Here is a 20138-nt window from a genome sequence, read left to right as displayed (position 1 = left end):
TAGTGACATTTTGTTAGGTTATTAAATAATGGCACATTAGTTACTTAGATTTAACTACATTATGAATAATATTAGGCTATCTTTATATTAGTTTAATTTTTTATGATTTGTACCATAATTAATTATAGTAATATGTTTAGAAATATTAATTAGAGTTATTTATTTTATTTATTTCTCGCGTTTCGTTGATAAATCATTTATCAGGTTTTGCAGATATATTACATCGCAATTTAATGCAACTACTGTGACTTATATAGCTGTTGAAAACCAAATAACTTAAGGTAATTAGCATATTTTTTTATGTAAGAGAAAATTTATAATAAAATAGCAAATAAATCTATCTTATTAAGATTATTATTCGTTCTTTTTCTTTTTTCAAAAAGATAATCATACTCCTTTATATATATATATATATATATATATATATATATATATATATATATATATATATATATATATATATATATATATATATATATATATATATATATATATATATATATATATATATATATATATCCGTATATATATATATATATATATATATATATATATATATATATATATATATATATCCGTATATATATATATATATATATATATATATATATATATATATATATATACATCCGGGAGCTTTATCGGTCTATGCCAAGCTATGTGGCAGCTTGTATCCAGGCTAGAGGCGGGTCGACACCTTTTTGAAATTGTTACTGTAACTCTGCAATAAATTATTCAATTGTTCTGAAATTCTAATCATTTACTATTCTGTACATTGTCTTCCTATCCACTCATTTTCGTTTCAATCGGACAATTCCTTCTTGGTACCTCGATTTTTTTGTTACAGAGTGTATGTTGAACCAATGAATCCAGCTCTCTCTAGGTGAAACTTTTGAAATGTTGGCAAAATTACCGAAAATTCTGAAAGCTTTGGTTTTTTTTAATTTTCTACCACTCCATAAAATATTTATATATATATATATATATATATATATATATATATATATATATATATATATATATATATATATATATATATATATATATATATATATATATATATATATATATATATATATACTATATATATATACTATATATATACACTATACATATACACTCTATAACAAAAGATCGATGCGCCAAGAAGCAATCCTCCGATTGCTTCGACATTTTGTATGCATGAATGATTTGAACAGATATGGCTGGAATGATGCCGACCTGGGACGTATAGTCTTTAGCGACGAATTCCAACTGTGTCCTGACGATCATCGAAGAAGAGTTTGGAGACGCACAGGGCAGAGGGGGGATCCTGCCTTCATTATTGCACGCCACACCGGCTCTCAACAAGGCATTATAGTCTGGGGTGCCATTTCCTTCGACAGCCGGACCCCTTTGGTCTTCATTAGAGGTACACTTACTGCACAGCGGTACGTCGACGACATCCTAAGACCTGTATTGCTACCGTTCCTTTAGCAGCCCTCTGGGCTGGTTTTTCAGCAGGGCAATGCCAGACCACATACGGCACGTGTTGCTATGAACTGTCTGCAAGCTTGTCAAACTCTTCCCTTGCCTGCCAGATCACCAGATCTCTCTCCCATCGAGCATGTCTGGGATATGGTGGGAAGGCGATAGCATCTGGCACGGAATGTTGATGACCTCGTTCGACAATTGGATCGAATTTGGCAGGAAATACGGCAAGAGACCATCCGGGAGCTTTATCGGTCTATGCCAAGCTATGTGGCAGCTTGTATCCAGGCTAGAGGCGGGTCAACACCTTTTTGAAATTGTTACTGTAACTCTGCAATAAATTATTCAATTGTTCTGAAATTCTAATCATTTACTATTCTGTACATTGTCTTCCTATCCACTCATTTTCATTTCAATCGGACAATTCCTTCTTGGTACGTCGATTTTTTTGTTACAGTGTGTATGTTGAACCAATGAATCCAGCTCTCTCTAGGTGAAACTTTTGAAATGTTGGCAAAATTACCGAAAATTCTGAAAGCTTTGGTTTTCTTTAATTTTCTACCACTCCATAAAATATTTATATATATATATATATATATATATATATATATATATATATATATATATATATATATATATATATATATATATATATATATATATATATATATATATATATATATATATATATATATATATATATATATATATATATATATATATATATATATATATATATATATATATATATATATATATTTAATGGATTCGCTAACACTGTAAAAAACAATTCGTATATCTGAATTCCAAAGATGGTTGTAACTACTTTACACCAAAGTAGTGTTCCACAAAGTGCTCTATTACATCAAGAATAGTACTAATCCTAGCACTAAGAAAAACTCAGAAAGTACTTTTATATTTAATTGCCACCACCAATCCACATTCTTGTTACTTGATAACACTAAAATTTATAACTACAAAAATATATGATACACGTAAGAATCAGTCAAGTTATTTTTACGAGATGATATAAAGTAAGAATCTGTAATTTAGATTGCATACGTGTACTAATCCTTAAAATAATGTGAAAGTAAATCAAATACACGCTGGGCAGAAACAATCTTAAGACGCTAACAGGCACTAACTAGGCTTAACAGAACAGTAGCTGGTAGACATATGTAAAGTTATTTAGTACAGTTTACAAAGACTTGAAAATTAAAATATAAATATTCTTATTACACAACTAAAATATGCATATAGATTTTTGATGACGAACTTCAGTTTCTTCTGATGAAAAGCAACGTTGAGGATAACTACAATTCGTTATCGATTGTTAACAATTAGAAGAACGCAAAACGCGCCAACATTGGAGTTTTTTGAAGCGAAAACATTTAACTTACTGTGCAAAGAAGAGTAATATTGATGTAAACTTTTAGAATTTTCCTTGTTTAGAGCTTTAATTCATCGTTTAAATTGTAAATTATAGCTCAATTTGGTCTTAACTTGAAAAAAAAGTGTTCCTTTACTCAACTTTTAGGGTTGTTCAATATAAAATTCGGTAAGATATGAAACCATAGTTGTGCAGTGTATTTATATGCTACTTTTAATGCTCTCTAAACGTTACAGATTAGAAATGTGTGCAAATTTTTAAATAAATACGAAATGTGCACTATTTGCTTTAATTATGCTTAATTTCTTTACATTCACATTCTAAACTGATGTACAGTGCGCAAAATATATGAATAAACAAGTAAATTCACCACCCTGAATAGCTTTTGATTTAATGATCGGATCTTCTCTCTTTCTAGGACTTAATCTTAATGGTTTGAGGGGGATCTCAAACAAGCTAATTAATTAGTACATTAGTTGTTTTAAGTTACGAAATCAGACACAAACACAATTAATAACAGTACCTCTTTTTTCAACGGTTACCTTACATGTAAGGGGTTGTCGCGATCTGGTGATTTCGCGGAAATATGATCCGGGTAGAATGATCCTAAAAGCGGTTGAAAGTTTGGACCCTTTAACGTCAATATAGTTGAATAAATTTTGAATAGAAGGTATAAGTATTTTTACATCATTCCAAAGAATGTAATTTTAAAATTCAAACTGCAAAACTTGTGTAAAATCGGTCAAATAGTTCTTGAGAAATCGTGTTTCAAAATTAAAATTACTATTTTACGATTGCAAAATTAACAACAACAATACAGAATTTTCTAATTTTCAAACCTCCATTTAATACAAGATTTAATTTAATTAAAATTTCCATTTAATTCAACGTCTTAAAAATTACTTAAAAAACAAAGTTATCCGATAACAAATAGAAACCATAATCACGCTTAAAAATTAACTATGCCATTTATTAAATCTAGTATAACTTTCAATCCAACATAAAAACTAAAATAAATTATATCTGAAACTGGTAATGATTTCTTTCAACCTTTAAATTTTTTAATAGCCCCCTGAGAAGATCATAATGCGGTTACATGATTTAAAAAAACATGTCTTTATATTACATATAATGCGCAAAAATCTCTTTAAAAATTAAGATAAAAACCCCATTGACACCATATCGGTAAAATGTTCGAAATATTTCAAATATACACTTGCCTGTCGCTCTCAGCACTGCACCCTACCAATGAAATCAAATTACAAAAACGGAGAACCCATACATAATTCATCGCTTAAACGCAGCTGAAGGAATGTATTTTAATTCCTGCATTCAAAATTTTCTCACGTATGCCCCCTCTCCCAACAATCCTTATTTTCCTGGAAAATACTGGATAGTCCAACCCTCTTCTAATTTCTGGAAAAGCAATAAATTCTGTGACTTTGGTGCACTATCCATTCGAACGTGATCACCTTACTGATGCAATCTGTTTGCTGGCTAACGCAGTCATTAAGACCTGAATTATAAACCTGCAGGTTTTTCCCTGGTTTTGAAGGGGGACGGTGTAGGAGTTGAACCGGTTGTAAAATTGTACCGAATGGAAATTGAAGGTGCTTTTATAAAGCATAAAACTGAGATTTAATCTTGGTTAGGAGTATTATGATGATTGCGATGCGGGAAATAAAGCTTTATTTACGTATTTTCGGTTGCAAAAGTTTCTTCTTGAATCGAGGATTTGTTGAGATTAGATTGTGAAATCAAGTTTATTCAAACAATTTTAAATAACACTGTATGAATTGAATGTACGTTAAAGATAAATTTTTATACGTTTTTATTGTTTTCCGAAGGCGTTTAAGCTTGGTGCAGTTTGGTATAATAGTTTAATTAGTAGAAAAAACGTTATTTTGTGACGCCTCTGGGTGGAGCATATTTTTGTCATGAAATATTCATCAAATCATGATGTTGAATTTAGTCTCATTGTCTTTTAAAAATTGCTCTTTAATTATTAATATAAAGCCCTTCGTGTGCCAGAGATGTCATAGAGGCAAACCTCATTTTTCGATTGCAAAATTTTCCTGATTTGTGGATTTGTTTGAAGGTGGATATTGATGACATTGAAATAAGGAAGATCCGTAAGTGGAGGAAGTAGTCAAAACAGAGGGCTGTATGAAATGGAATTGTGAAACAAACCAGGGCCCACAAAGAGTGGTAGAGCTACAGAGGAAGAGAAATTTCTTTTCGGTATGTTTCCAATAAATAGTTTAATTAATTAAAAACACGATATTAAATGATTCACCTATGCTCAAGACAAGAAATTTATCAAATATTGAGGCTAGAGGTTAAGTTATCACGTTCTGAAAAATGATTATTTGTTAATAGTGTAAAGTAAAGCACTTCAGCGATAGCCTTTCGTAGGTCAGGAGTATCACGTAGGTAAATGCTTCTCAATTTCAAGACTAATGGCATAAATGATAGTAGCAGGATTCAAAGTGAGGCGGAGAAGTTGAAAAACTGGTAACAAAACCATTTTAGCTATAGTTTGCTCTTGGGATGAGTAAAATAGGCTCTTACACGTTTAAATTATAAACTATTCATCACTATTTCATTTTTCTGGAAAATAAACAGTGCTACATTTATGTTGTAACTGCTAAAAAAGTCTCGGCAATAATGGTTATTTTAACTTTCTCGTACTGAAGCTTATAATGAAAAGATTTTCTTTCAAATTTTTGCGATTTTCTCTTTTATGTAAATAAGCTTTCAGCTTTGGGGGGCAATGCGGTCAGCACTAAGGACCACAATGTTGTCCAAAGAAGCCGATACCCATTGATATGAATCTGGAGAGGGGATTCTCACCGGCTGTGAGGAACTTCAATCCTTCACAATGGCAACTCAGTGCCTTAATCATGGTGCCAATGTGGCTTAATAATTCATGCACGATGACATACGAAAAGATTATAGTTACTATGATACGAGAAAAAAGGATTGTTTACTTGCTTTCGGGTGCCCATATTTTTCGAACTCAGAAATTTTTGGGAAAAAAATTAAAGAAATTTTAAAATCAAATAAAAATTAAATTATCTGGAATCAATATACTTAAATGATAAGTTCTTAATTTTTTTGCAGTTTATCATACGTATTTCTGTTTTTCTTCCTTATATTTCATAGGAATAGGCGTTTTTTAATTAGTAGTTAAAGTGTCAATTAATGACATATCTATGATTACAGATTTTAATGAAATATATTCTTCAAAATTAGGGTAGACTTTAGACGCATAGCTCAGAATCTTCTCGAGATTCTTTTTATGATAAGATTAGTATGAAATACTGTAATTGAGATACGGGAGAAAAAGTTTCATTTGTTTTTTTTTTTTTTTTTTTTTTTTTTTGTGAATACATTTCAGGAACTTAGAATATTTTTAGGATAAATTAAACTATGAAATTCTCTAGAATTCAATCAATTATATACCTTTATAAAATAACATACTTAGTTTTGCCGGTTTTTTAAATGAAATTCTATTTTTTCTGTATATTTCTTTACTGTTATTTAAATACGTAAAATTTATGTTTGGAGTAAACTAAAATATAATTTTTTTCTCTCAATCAGCTAAACATTCAGCTCAGAACTGCACACGGGATGGACAAATTAGTAAAAACATGTATAATTTTATATTGAGCCGACCAGGTGGCCGAGTGGTTAGCGTGTCTGACTGCGGAGCCGCTGGTCGTGGGTTCGAATCCTGCTCTGGGCATGGATGTTTCTTTCTCTCGGTGTTCTGTGTCCTTTCTCCTTTGTGTGTGATTGTGTGAATGTGACCAGCCCTATAAACGGGTTTGTGGTTGTGTGGCGTGGGCGACGTTGCTCCACCGCCGTGGCTTCGCCACAGGTGCCCACTGGGTAAAGAGAAGAGAGCAGCAGTTCTGGTATTTCTGTGGATAATGGGACAACCCCCAAGTGCCCACCATTTAAAATATATATATATATATATATTAATGTCTGATATTTATATCTTACAGATTGATAGTTGTAGGAAAACAGAGAGGAGGTAAAGGACCATCATTGAACTGAGAAGGAATTTTCGTGAAAACAACCAGAATATGGTAACATTTACCGTGTTGGCTCTTGGGAACACCGAGCTCGGTTGTTTTTAACAAAGCGTTTTGGTAATGGTTTTGGTAAAATTAGTGCTAAAAATTGTTTTAAGAAAGGAGAAAAATTGGGTGAATGGGACAAAATTTGGTGATTTAATCATGATACCTTAGAGTGGCAATAAAAGCTAAATTTTTGAAAATCTGAATTTCTGGTAAAATAAATTATTTAAATACAGTAAAATTTGTTTTTATTAACAGGAATTATATTTTATTCATCAGAAATATCATCATACGGTACGGTAATCTTGTCAGAATTATTTCCTCAGTGAACAAAAATATCCAAGATTGTTTTAGCGTAAACTTGTTTAACACAGTTTTTCTCAGTAGTGATTCTTTAGAATTAGATAACGTTTATTCCTTCGTTTACATACATTTACTTGTGACTCCTAATTTGAATGCTTTTAGACAAATATTGTATAGGTATACGCCGAAGAGCCTTTACATTATAACCACCCTCCATCTATAACAATGGGCTCGCCCAGGTTTTCATGGTTTCTAGCCGAGGAACAATGTTTTTATGGGGCGCATTGGGACCCATAATTCTCATAGAACAATCCCTGACGTCTGTAAACTACTTGAACATAGTTGCAGATTAGGTTCACCCATTCATGGCAACAGTTTTTCCTGCAGGGGATGGTGTTTACCAACAGGATAATGCACCATGTCATAAGGGTCGAATCGTCATGGATTGGTTCAAGGAACATTCCAGTGACTTTCAAGTCATGTCTTGGCCCCCAAATTCCCCTGACCTTAATCCAATAGAGCATTTGTGATCCTACTTGGAAAACCAAATTCGTGTTGCCACGCTACCCCCTCGCAATGTGAGGGAATTGCAGGACCAGTAGGTGAGCGCTTGATACCAGATACCTCAGAGAACCTATCAGCACCTTGTGGAATCAATGCCACGGCGGGTGCTAGCAGTTTTGAGGGCTAAAGGTGGTCCTACATGTTATTGGCAGGGTGGTCATAATGTAATGGCTCTGCGGTGTATATTGATGATAGCCATTACAGAGTAACAAGTACTAGTTTTCTTGAATTTTTATCTAAAATAAGTCCCCCGGGATCTTTCAAAACTTTCTAGAAATTGGAGGAAAAAAAATTCTAATTACTATAGATTAGGAAAAATTAGAAACTTTCTATAAGTAAGGAAGATGTTTTTAGGAACAATTTTTAATTTAAACTTCGGAAATATTTTTTTAAAGTCTTTTTTTTTGTTTTAAAAAGAGTTTAATTTTTTATAAGAAAAGTAAGTGAACAAAAACAGTTTTGGTTTAGTGATTTTCAAAAAGTTATTAAATTGCATATATATATATATAGTGAAAGGAATTTAAATTTTCTAATTACTAGTTTGGATTCATTCACAAAAAAAGCCCATTTGTAATTACAAGTTACGCTTTAAAGTATTTTTAATGTAATAACGAATTACTACGTAGTAATAAATACTAAAAACGTAAAGTATAGTGACTGCAAAAATACCCTTTTCTTCCTAATTCAACTTCTAAAAATTAAAATCAATGAGTTTTTAATATAGTGTCTTGGCCTTCAATTTCAAGGCAACTATCGACCCCCTAATTAATTTAGCAATAAGGCCGTTTGCAAGAAAGTACCACCAAAAAATATCCCAAAATCTTAGAAGCATTATATCACCTTGCTTTACCGAGTAATTTGACAAGCACTTCTTGAAAATTCTTTTTTGCAACAATACCTTCACACGTAACTCCTTTCCCTCGCGTTTTAAAGTTATTGAACTTGCTTTTAAATGGAAAAAAATCCAATATTGAAGAGAAAAATTGGTACGGTTGTCTTATAAATAATACCCTATTTTTAATAAAACGTTAGTACATTGTTAGAAATTTCTCAGAAAAATGATTAAGCAGCAATTTAGTTAATTGTTATCTCACCGTATTCAAACGAAACAGTCAAATGCCCATCTTAAATGAAATGTTCAGACTGTTAACAGTGAGAAGAACTGTTAATTAACTACGTTCGCCTAATACGGTTAAACAATGAGAATTTTATCGCATCAACTAAGCATACCTGTTGAGGCCACTTATTTCTTGCAGCTGTGTACATATTATAGCCGAGAGGATTAATCTGTCAGTCTCACGGCCGACACAGGACGGGGGTTTGTGCCCCAGTATTATCACCACAATATTTCCTCCATTTCTTTCCAGACATGAAAAGTTTCCAGTATCCTGCACTCCTCAATTTGTGTTCTATACTCTCCAACGCCCATTACTTAGCGAAAATCCTAGTGTCCCATTCTCCAATGTCCAGTAAGTCATTTTACGGTTTTGAAACCATGCTGGATATAAATGGTTTAAAACCGTATAGTTTCGTATTCATGGTTTTGTAACCAAACTATTTGTAAACGGTTTCAAAACCGTAAGGGTACAAAATGTTCTTTACCGTAAAAATTATAGTTAATTGGAAGGAAAGACTGTTTCCTGATATTTTACCATAATTTTAGAATGGAAATTTAACAGTACATACATTAGGGCGTGTGGTGTTACAACTTGTTATTACACGTTATTTATATTTGCTAACCTATTACATATTATTTGTAAATATTTTAAACGTTAAGTATAGGGATTACGATTATATATATATATATATATAAACTTAAAAGTATATCACGCCAGCAAAGTTCTTTTTTTAATTCTAGTTCTAAAACCTAAAAACTTTGAATTTTAGACAGTGTTTTTTTCGCCTTCAAGACAAGTATCTGTTCCCTTTAGATTTTACAATAAAAAACACATTTTAAGAGTGTTTTCTTATTTTTATGGACTGATAATGAAGTTTTCCATCCTTTTCAATCGAAATAAATCACAAATAAAACAATAACAATGAGTTTTCGAAAATCCTTTTTGATGGTTCTGAACACGCAGACTGCAAGAAAAGAACCCAAAGTGAAATCCTTTTTGTATTACAAACGCGTTCGAAGCGTGATATCACCATGTATTACCAAGTAGTTTGACAAGCACTCTAATCCATCTCCTTGAAAATTCTTTTTTGCAGCACTACCTTCACACGTTTATCCTTTTACTCTTTTTTATATATATATCGAAACGGATCTGTTTTATTCTTTTATCTCTATTCTTTCGCCAAAATAGATTTTTCCTTTAAGAAACTAAAGTCTACGTTAACACTTAGTCTTTCAGTTTATCTCTACCCGGATCTTTGTATCTATTTTTCTAGAGTACTGTAAGATTTTAAGTCCTGCTTTGATGTATACTGAAACTTAAATAAATTATGTAAATTCTTTATCACTTCTATTTATCATGCTTGTTTTATACATTGATTGTTTCATTTTTATTGATTTATAGTTTTTAACTATAATTTTAATACGATATATTTTTAACAAATAAAATACATTTTAGTTAAACTTCCTTTAATTAAATTTAAATATTGATATTTCTGATAAAATCTATTTATTTCTTAATTGAAAACATCTTCAAGAGTCTAAAAAATGTAGAACATATTGCGCATAAATGATAAGAAGTCTATGTGTGCTAGTGACCAGTTTTTGAGTAGAAATCATTTCTAGAGTGTTGTTAAATAAATAGAAACTCAAAGATAATAATAATGTTACTTTAGCTCATTACAGTAAACTCCAGTAAGTTTTCGCTTTCTGCAGAAAAATGAAATCATCACCATGATAAGCGTTGTATAAGTGACCATTAATTTAATTATCTATTTATTTATATATTCATTATTTGCCATCTTTGTTCTTCTCTATAATTTTGCATCAGGCTTTGCTGATGCAAAATTATAGAGAAGAAAATTATAGAGAAATTTTGCATCAGACTATAGTTTTCCTACACATATTGTCTGGGAAATCATAATGAATGCCGCAAGTATTAAAATCGTAGTCCTAAATATTTAAATTTGAGCTAAGCAATATTAATATTAAAATATCTCTACTTTTTTGTATCATCTGTTAGTAAAATTTCAAGCTTGGTCTGAATTGCATTAAAAAAGTGCTGTTATATCCTTAATGGAATTACATGGGGTGAAACTCATAAATAATTCTTGAAAGGTACGGCATGAAACTGACTTGGAACTTTTAACATCTGACCATAACGTCTGTTTTCGGTTAATGTGACAAACTTATAACACTGTACAATGTAAAAAATTACGTTAGAAGAAAATATGTGTTCCTTATATATTTTTGGATAAAAAAAATCTTTAACTTTTTCGTTTACCGATCACAATTTTCCTCTAATTACTGCATTTTTGGCGACTTAGCACTTTTTTACAGTACACAATCTAGATGCTCAAGGTGAAATTTGCTGTCAATGGCAGTGAAACCTTCACCGAATCAAGGATGACGATTCTAGCGAAGTTGACAAGATTTTTTGGTGAAACCTTTACTTACCTTTTCAAAGTTTCGATGCTCTAGATGTGTAAGAAATTGAAATATCTGAAAATTCCTTAAAAACTCAACAACTTTCAGCCTACAAAAATGGATCGTGTTGACATTTTCGGTATTGATATATAACTTAAGAACAGTATCACATAGTTTCATCTAAATGACCAAAAACATATATTCATATTTGTAGATGCATGGAACTAAAGATTTTTGCGTTCCATAATCTAATCTCTTAATAATTTCAATATGTACGAAAAATATAAAGTTGTTTAAAAACGGTGTTCACATGAAAAACATATAAACGGTGATTTATTGTGCCCAATTTTAACAAATATTGAAAAAAGTAAGAATAAAAATACAATAACATCTAATACCTTTTCTTTTTTCTCTCGTTCTTCGTTTGATTATCACTGCAATAACTATAAAGAGTATGGCAAAAGCAGAAACTATTCCAATTAGTATTCCAATTATAGGACTTAAAACTAAATCATCTTCTTCGGCTGTAAAGCAAAAATAAAATAAAAGAATATTATTTATGTTGCACTTCTAAAATTAAAATAACAAATTTGTCAGGGGAAAATATAATACCTAATGCGTTATTTATAAAACAAAAGTTAGTGCTTAATTTCTTTAATAAAAAGCAAATATAAACTGCAACGATGATTTACAACAAATTTCTTTAATTTTTGGGGGAATATAGTTCTTTAAAAGGATAGTAACTAAACAAAGGATAAAGCTTGGCTTTTTAAAGGAGCAAATGCAAATTACAAAACATTATTTGTTACTTACTCCCAAAAATTACAAGGACATAAAAGTATGATATTTAAATGGAAGGTCATAATAAAAAAAAAGTTGGAAATTACTTGTATCGACATATAACTGAGGATATCAATATCTTTTAATTATTTGGTTACAAATAAGGTGTTAATAATATGGTTGGTAAACTAAGCATAAAACAAAAGAAAATGTTTCATTTTCATTTTATAATGCAAATAATCTTCTTCCTATCAGATAAAAAGATTTTACATTAATTCCATAATTATTTTAAACTATTATTAAAATTTTTTATTATTTATTTTTAACAGTGCTGCATTACTATTTAATAACCAAAAAAAAATTCATTTGTTACTTAAGTATCAATTATGCTGTTTATTTTATAATTAAAATAGTTTTGTTTTTACGAACTTACGTTAAAAAAAATATACTAGAGAAACGTAAGTGTTAATAGAAAAAATAATAAATGTAAAGGAATTAAAAATACTTAATGTTGAACCAAATATGTTGTACCTATATGCTGTACGTGAACAACAAAAAAAAACCTGAACGATGAAATAAAAAAATTTAAAAAATATTCTCTAAAGAAAAAAATAGTCTTAACAATTAAAAATGATTACAAATGTTTTAATTTTACTTTTTCACACTTCATTGTTTGCAAGGTAACTTTTGATATTCATAAATTTAATCCAATATACTAAATAACGTAATTAAAAACAATATAATAATTCAGTTAATAGAAATAAAATTCTACATCCCTAAATAATTTCCGGATGACCAAAAATATAAAGAAGATGTTTGTTTATAGTTGGAAATATATTAATAGACATGCTATTTATAAAAGAGATTTAATAGCCACTATTAACATTCCAGTCAAACTATTAAAGCTAATTTCATAACAATAGGGTAAGAAAGCTAATAAAGATATTCACATTATATAACATAACAAAATGGCATGCACTCTATAATAGCAACTACAAAAGCAAGATGGCCACAATAAACTCAGAGGAAACAATTATTATGAGAAGCACATAGAAAAGATATTGTTTTACTAAGGCATGCAGACAAGCTAAAAGCATACATTATTTAGCTCAGTGATACGAATTATGCATACTTCAAGCCAGGCTAATGTATTGTATTAAATAAGACGCGTAGACCTAGAGTAAAATTATTAAGCTACAAAAGCATAAAATGCATAAATAACATTAAGATTGAAAGTGGCACTTATAAACATAATTTTCACAATAATATACAAATTAGTAAGCATTTGTGAAGTATCTTTATTGCAACACAAAGTTAAAACATTTAAGATTTCTTGTGTTATGCATGCAACACAAGGTAACACAGTATATATGATCACGACTGTAATGTACAAAAATCAACTTAAATTATCAATAAATCATGCATAAGTGAGAAGTTACAAGAAGCAAATTTTGGCATTGTAATTTTGAACAAAAATATTGATTTTTGTATCTATGAAAAGGGAGTAAATATTAAAAAAATATAATGAATATTAAGTTAGAAATTCAAAAAGGACATAGTACAACATAGTAGCATGTGCAGAATAATCTCTGTCCATATATGTAGGAAAACTAAATAGCATTGTCATTTCAAAAGAAAATAATGAATAATTCTAACTTTAAATAATAAAAAAAATATTTCTGCAGTATTTTAAATGGTATCATAAATATTTAAGAAGAATGAAATGAAATAATTTTGAAATTAGTTCGATAGAAAAAATCAATACACATAACAATATATAAAAACATTAAAAATATTTTTTATTGCTCAATTTTTGAATTATTTTAAAGCCTAAAGAAACCTTGAAGTAAGACCATGCCTAATAAATAATGTAAAATGAAAACTATGATGTAAAGCTCGGGGTGTTTGTATGGTCGGAATGATAGCGCACTGTAGGAATCGGGAAGGATAGAGTATAGTAATCTCGCTGCGATTCCTGGTATTTGTATAACAGCAGTACTGCAATGTGTACTTAAATGAAAATAAATATTGTCACCGGCGTTAAAAAATCAGACTGATTTTGTTTTTCCCCAAAGCAATCTCCTGAATTTTTGTAGCTCTTTATCTTAATTTTCTATATAGTATCAGTAGCTTAAAATATTTTTAAAATATGCGAATATAAGCTACCGGCAATGTTGTTTAGAAGGTGTCATGATTAATATATCCTACCGATCTCCAAACAAACAGTAGCAGTATCTTCTACCAAACAATAGAAATATATCCTTTAAAACAATATCAACATCTCCTATCAAACAATAGCAATATCTTTCAACTAACATAAGCAATATATCCTGCCAAAACGTAAAGGTTTGCACTTTTGCTATTGAAGGGAAAGAGAGCATTGCTCTTAAGCTAGGATATATTGCACTATGTACAGGACAGAAAAAAAACTGACAAAATATGGCAACAATTTTAGGGCCCCCAATCCATTTTAGCAAAAGTTATTTTATCGGACTTTTTAATTTTTACGTAAGTGTTAATAAAGCGCGATTCAGGAAATTCGCAATTTGAATCGAAAATGCATTCACATTCACGAGCATTAAATATGTTGAAGATGTTCTTACAATTTCGTCATTAACTTACAACCAATAATTTTGACTTTCTCTTTTAAAAGGATTCCAAGACATATATCTGAAGAGTAGTGATTACTGAATACCCTATGTTATTTAATGTAACTGTAAAGATTTGCTATAATAGAAAAAAGAATAAACACTTAAACTATGAAGAAAAAAATGGCTGTTGCAATTGTGGTAAAGAGAAGATACAAATTATAACTAGTAAAGGAGAAAGAAATTAACTACTTTCGGATAGACTTGATATACTGGGTGTTTCAATGGCTATTGACAAATAAAAGAAGCTATGTCCTTTATTCTATTTACCGAAAAAAATAACGTTCATACGTGATTAAATCAAAGATAATAAAAAAGTGATGTTTGGTTTCCAATGATAAATATGTATTTGCTAAAAGTTCCTTATTTGGAACATAATGGTTAAGAGAATGTCAAGTAACTTTCTTTTCTCGTTTATTTCCACATATATACAATACATTGTTTTCAATCAGAGCTTCTATCATTGTTTCAATAAACTCATAAAACGAAATTGAGTGTCAATTAGAACAATGAAAGCAAGAGCAAGTGAAGCAAAAAGAAAGAAAGTGATAGAGCATGATTTATTTAATAATAGGTTAGGTAAGAATAAACCAAAGTACTGAAGAAACAATCCAAGAACATCTTCAGTGTAGAGAGTTTGACTTAATCAAAAATTGAGATTGAACTCTCATGTTATTTATTTCATGGGAAGCAACTTAATATGTTTTTTATAGTCATAACAAGCATTCAGGATAATTGCTAAAAACATATTTATTATATTTTGTTAAATTTTTCAAAAATTCTCAACTTAAGATGCTTCAACATAGCATTTGAAGACTTTATAATTGATTTTATCGAGCATTTCTGAATAAAGACGGTCATGTCTGCTGTTCAAGGATTGCTCTTACAAATTTTTCAATCGAGAATATCCAGTATTGTCGTATAAACATGTTTCAGGATAACTTTTTTCTAATTCGTCAATTGAGATTATGAAGTTCTGTCGTATGAAGAAGATTGAGCTTGCGATCCCAGGATTTTTTCCAGATATTTTAATTGAGATCATCTGGTACTAGCACAAATCTATAGTTGAAACTGCGAAACCTCAGCACTATTTTTGAAGATTTTTCAAATTATTCCAAACAAAATGTTGCAGTATCAATTTCCCTAATCTTTAATAAATTTTGAAATACTATCATACCATACCATAAATTTAATCTTCTTTGGCGAGTAGTTTTAATCTTCATAAACGTAAAAATGGAGCATTCCCGCAACAGCCTGCTGTGGCCCAAGGGGATCATAGAGGTTAAGGCTCCACAATTTCAAGATCTTTGGCATGATTGCGGCAAAGACGATCAGCACTGAGCGAAAGCCCCTTTACTTTCCAGGCAAGCTGGTACCTTTCGATCTGAAGCTGGGTAAGCTTCAAGCCACCACTGAGGATCAAACACCAGTTCTTTTCAATAAGAGTTCAGTGGTTTAATCACTGATCCCTGGTGGCTCCACCTGCATATTTTTTTAGAAAGTAATATTAAAACTTCCCTTATACATTTTTAAGTTTGGAAATACGATTTTATCTTACCGAGAAGTGTATCTTTTGTAAAAAATTTAACATCCAATGCAAATTTTTCGTTGAATATAATTATTATCACAAAACACTCCATATTATCTTTTCTTGCCTACGAGTAAGCGGAAGCAAGCCATACTTGGTTTTAAAAATAAAACTTCTCTCTTGCAAGTATGATACGAAATATATTTTGCCTATATCAGTCATGGGGAAAACGCTCCAAAAGTTTCCTTAATATGCGGAGCCAGAACCTTTCTGATGCAAGGCCAGTTCCTAGACCTCTACGCAGGCCGGCCGGTAAAGAATGAGAAACTAAAAGTTTTAGTTTGTCTACTGCTATGAAGACAAGATAAAAACTATTTCTATTGTTGAAGAATTGAAAAAAAATAGCTGGACTCTCTCAATCTAAATCAATTAAAATCGTTTAACACCACACCTCTCTTAAAAGTGAATTATCTTCATAACCGCAGTAATCACCAGCATATGAGTCTGGTGTGCGGGAGAGTTCTCATTAGAGCCGGATAGTTCTGAGCAAATATGTATTAAATACGAACTCTCGTAGCGTAAGATACTTTATTCGTTCTCAACCAGATTAACTCTTCTTAAGTTTTGGTTTAATGAGTTTTTTTTTTAATTTAAAATCTGTCACTATCCATTTGAAATACCCAGTATAGGTTGTTTGAAATAAATTTCAATTTTAGGTTTAATAAAATGCCCCTTGCCTGTATGTCTTTCAGCTGGTCTTAATGTACTAGCATATAAGGCCACTGAATTGCTCCTTCCTTTTGCATTGGCCGCATACAGAACAAGAATGAAAGAAGTTCCCGTTAATAAATCTTGCACCAAGAAACTAGGACTATCTTCTGAAGTCATGTTTCCCTGAAGATGCTCGTTTGTTGAGCTGTATACTTCAAGATGAAAAGTCTGCGGTAAACCACCATCGTAACCTGGTTCGCATTGTATCAGAAGTGAGTCTGTTGTGTGGTTTGTCACCAAGCAGTTACGCATAGTCTCTGGAGGACCTAGAATAATATTCCTCAGTTTGGTTTACGTCTTTCGAAAATCTTAATACACGGAACACATTTTTGAATTCTGTGGTTTTTATACATAAGCATCAATGTAAAAATTTGATCGACCTAAGATAACTTTTAATCTCATAAAATTGCATTTATGTAGTAATATTAATAGTTCCAAGAAAACCACCAAAAAGTAGACTTTTGAGATTTTTTTTGAGGAATTACTATCGATCCATAGCAAGATCAAAATATTTTAGTAAGGATATTATTGCATTGCTATAACATTTAATGGATATGGCGGTTTGATTTTATATTTCCACAAAGTATTGTCGAATACAGATGGTTTGAAGTAGACATTCAAAATAAAAACACCGGGACGGATTAAAATTTTATTAGAGAGGTATCAAGTAGGCTCACATGAAAACCCAACAAAATCATTTGATAAGAAATGGTGGGTTAGAAAAAATGGTTAAAAGAGGGAAGAAATTTAAATATTTTCAGGTATGAAGTATTGTTTCCGATGTAATTATACTTCCAGTGTTACTCACATATTTTAAAGTATTTTTCTTATCGCTTCGTGTTTCATTTCAATCGAGTCAACATAAACGCTACAACGGAGACATTGCCTTACAAGCTGACATGAGACATAAAAACAATACTAACTGTATACATAGATACATAATTTTTACATAGCAAAAATACTAATTGTATATATTGAACTTAGATAGCAATGATAGATATATAAAGATGTACAAGTCAGAAGTAGTACATTCCATATGCGAAAATCCTTGTAACTTTTAAATAATAACTCATATTGGCTAATGTTTGATCTCATTTACTTTAGTCTTAGTTCATTCACTCATTTCATTTGTCATAATTGCATCCAGATAGCAATGATAGGTGCATAGAAAAGTACAAATATATGGTAGTTTTTATTATTACCGATGTATTGACTTTTTTGTATTATTGTACTTTTTATATTGTTACCTTTTTGCAGCGATGTAGTATTTTACACTAATGTATATCTTTTAATATTGTATTTTACACTGAGTCATATTTTTTAATGTAGCATTTTCCCCCGATGTACTCATTTACGATGCAATATTTTACATAGAACTACCGCGACATGAGGATGCGACAATAGGACTAAACATTTAAAATATTATAAATCTTTTACGGTTAAAAAAGTACAATTATGCATTTGCACTTTTTTACGCCCCTGACATTGTTATCTAGACACATAATTATAACAAATAAAATAAGTGAATGAATGAAGATTAAAGCTAATGAGATCAAATATGAATAAATATGTCAAACTATTCAGAAGTTGCAAGGGTTTATACGTATAGATTATACTGTTTTTAACTCGTAAGTATTCATCTGCCTCGGTTGCCTAATTGGACTAAAGATATAAGTTTCACCTCTCTTTCACATCCTTTCTCCCACTGTCAAATGATATCATGGAATTTTCTTGTGGTGCTATTTTTGACCACTTTAAACAAATTCCTATAGGCCCTAGTTTTAGAATTTTGAATGCATAATTTTGGCTTTTTATTTTACCTAATTGTACTTCAATAATATAAGTAATCCTTATCTGTATACAAAGGCATAAACTTCATAACTCATACTTTAAAAAGATTTAACATATGCTGTTTGATACATATGTTATATACAGGTTCTAAAACAGACTAACTGATACTTTTGACTCAAAATTAAATTTCTGAAAGTAGAAATATACAATTATACTGCTGGAAATGGAATAAATATTGAAAATATATATGCTACATTTTTATTTAATATGCAAATTTATGTTTCAAAATGTTGAATTTTCAGCAATATCCTGTAAGCAAAGAAGAAAATCGTGCTAAATCGAAATCATAACAATATATATATATATATATATATATATATATATATATATATATATATATATATATATATATATATATATATATATATATATATATTTAATGATGTTTAATATCTTTGAGAAGTCCTTACATTTTTTTCATTTAGATTTGAAAAATGGACTTACATTTCTAGATAATTTAATTATTTTAGAAAGTGTAATCTTAGAAAAAAATTATATTTAAAAGAAGCCTTCACGATTTATGAGCATTACGTTAACAGGAAACTTCAAAAGAATCATTAAGTGCTAATGCATTTCACGGCCTGGATTCTTTTATAAACTTTCATTTTCATTTATAAAACTGACTTCATCATTAATTTTAGAAAGAAAACTAATTATAAAATAAAATAAACGGCACCTTCTTGCTTCAATGCTTGCAGTTTTTACAGTAAAATGAAAAATAACGAAACTAAAAAAGAAGGAAAAATCAATTGCTTTGTTTTTCTTTTTCTTTAATATTAAAAATTTCTTATATTAGGAAATTTCACTTAAACAACAAATTTGTTTTAATCTTTTGTAACAGATTTATTATTATGAATGTGTTGCTTCCGTGTTTCGATATCATTAATTTTTTTCCTTCTAGATTTTCATTCGGGAAAATATTTTTAATTAGAAATTCTTTTAAAAAATGACTGGATTTCATTTTTAACGGTTTGCAGGTGTTTAATTCTTTTTTTTACTTTTTACGTTAAGAAAGAGTACTAAATACAATGCAAAAAGATAGAAACAAAACATTCGGATATAATGAAAATGTCTTTAACCGAGAAAGTGTTAGAAAAAGAATTATGAAAGTCCATTTTAGATTTTTTATCTTGAAGATTTAAATACAATCCTTTACGTTTTTAGTGAAATAGCGATAAAATATAGCGATAAAATTAGCGATAAA

General features: G+C 30.0%; 1 protein-coding gene across 6 annotated transcripts in view; it reads right to left on the bottom strand.

Annotated features, from left to right (window-relative positions):
- The window catches only part of LOC107446399 (cell surface glycoprotein MUC18), a 337992-nt gene that overhangs the window by 60815 nt on the left and 257039 nt on the right, over positions 1 to 20138 (bottom strand). For 3 of the 6 annotated variants that reach the window (XM_043041643.3, XM_043041640.3, XM_043041641.3), the window contains exons 8-9: positions 17050 to 17349; positions 11755 to 11880 (exon numbers count right to left, since the gene is read on the bottom strand). In XM_043041643.3, coding sequence (XP_042897577.2) covers positions 11755 to 11880; positions 17050 to 17349 — 426 coding nt within the window. The remainder of the gene's footprint in view (positions 1 to 11754; positions 11881 to 17049; positions 17350 to 20138) is intronic. The other 3 variants (XM_071184932.2, XM_043041644.3, XM_071184931.2) reach the window with 1 other exon arrangement.

The sequence above is a fragment of the Parasteatoda tepidariorum genome, chromosome 5 (genome assembly GCF_982258835.1).
Source record: "Parasteatoda tepidariorum strain Cologne lab strain chromosome 5, Ptep-v5.0, whole genome shotgun sequence".
NCBI classification, from domain to species: Eukaryota; Metazoa; Arthropoda; class Arachnida; order Araneae; family Theridiidae; genus Parasteatoda; species Parasteatoda tepidariorum.
Note: the sequence above shows the minus strand (reverse complement) of the source record. Positions and strands in the feature narration are given on the sequence as shown.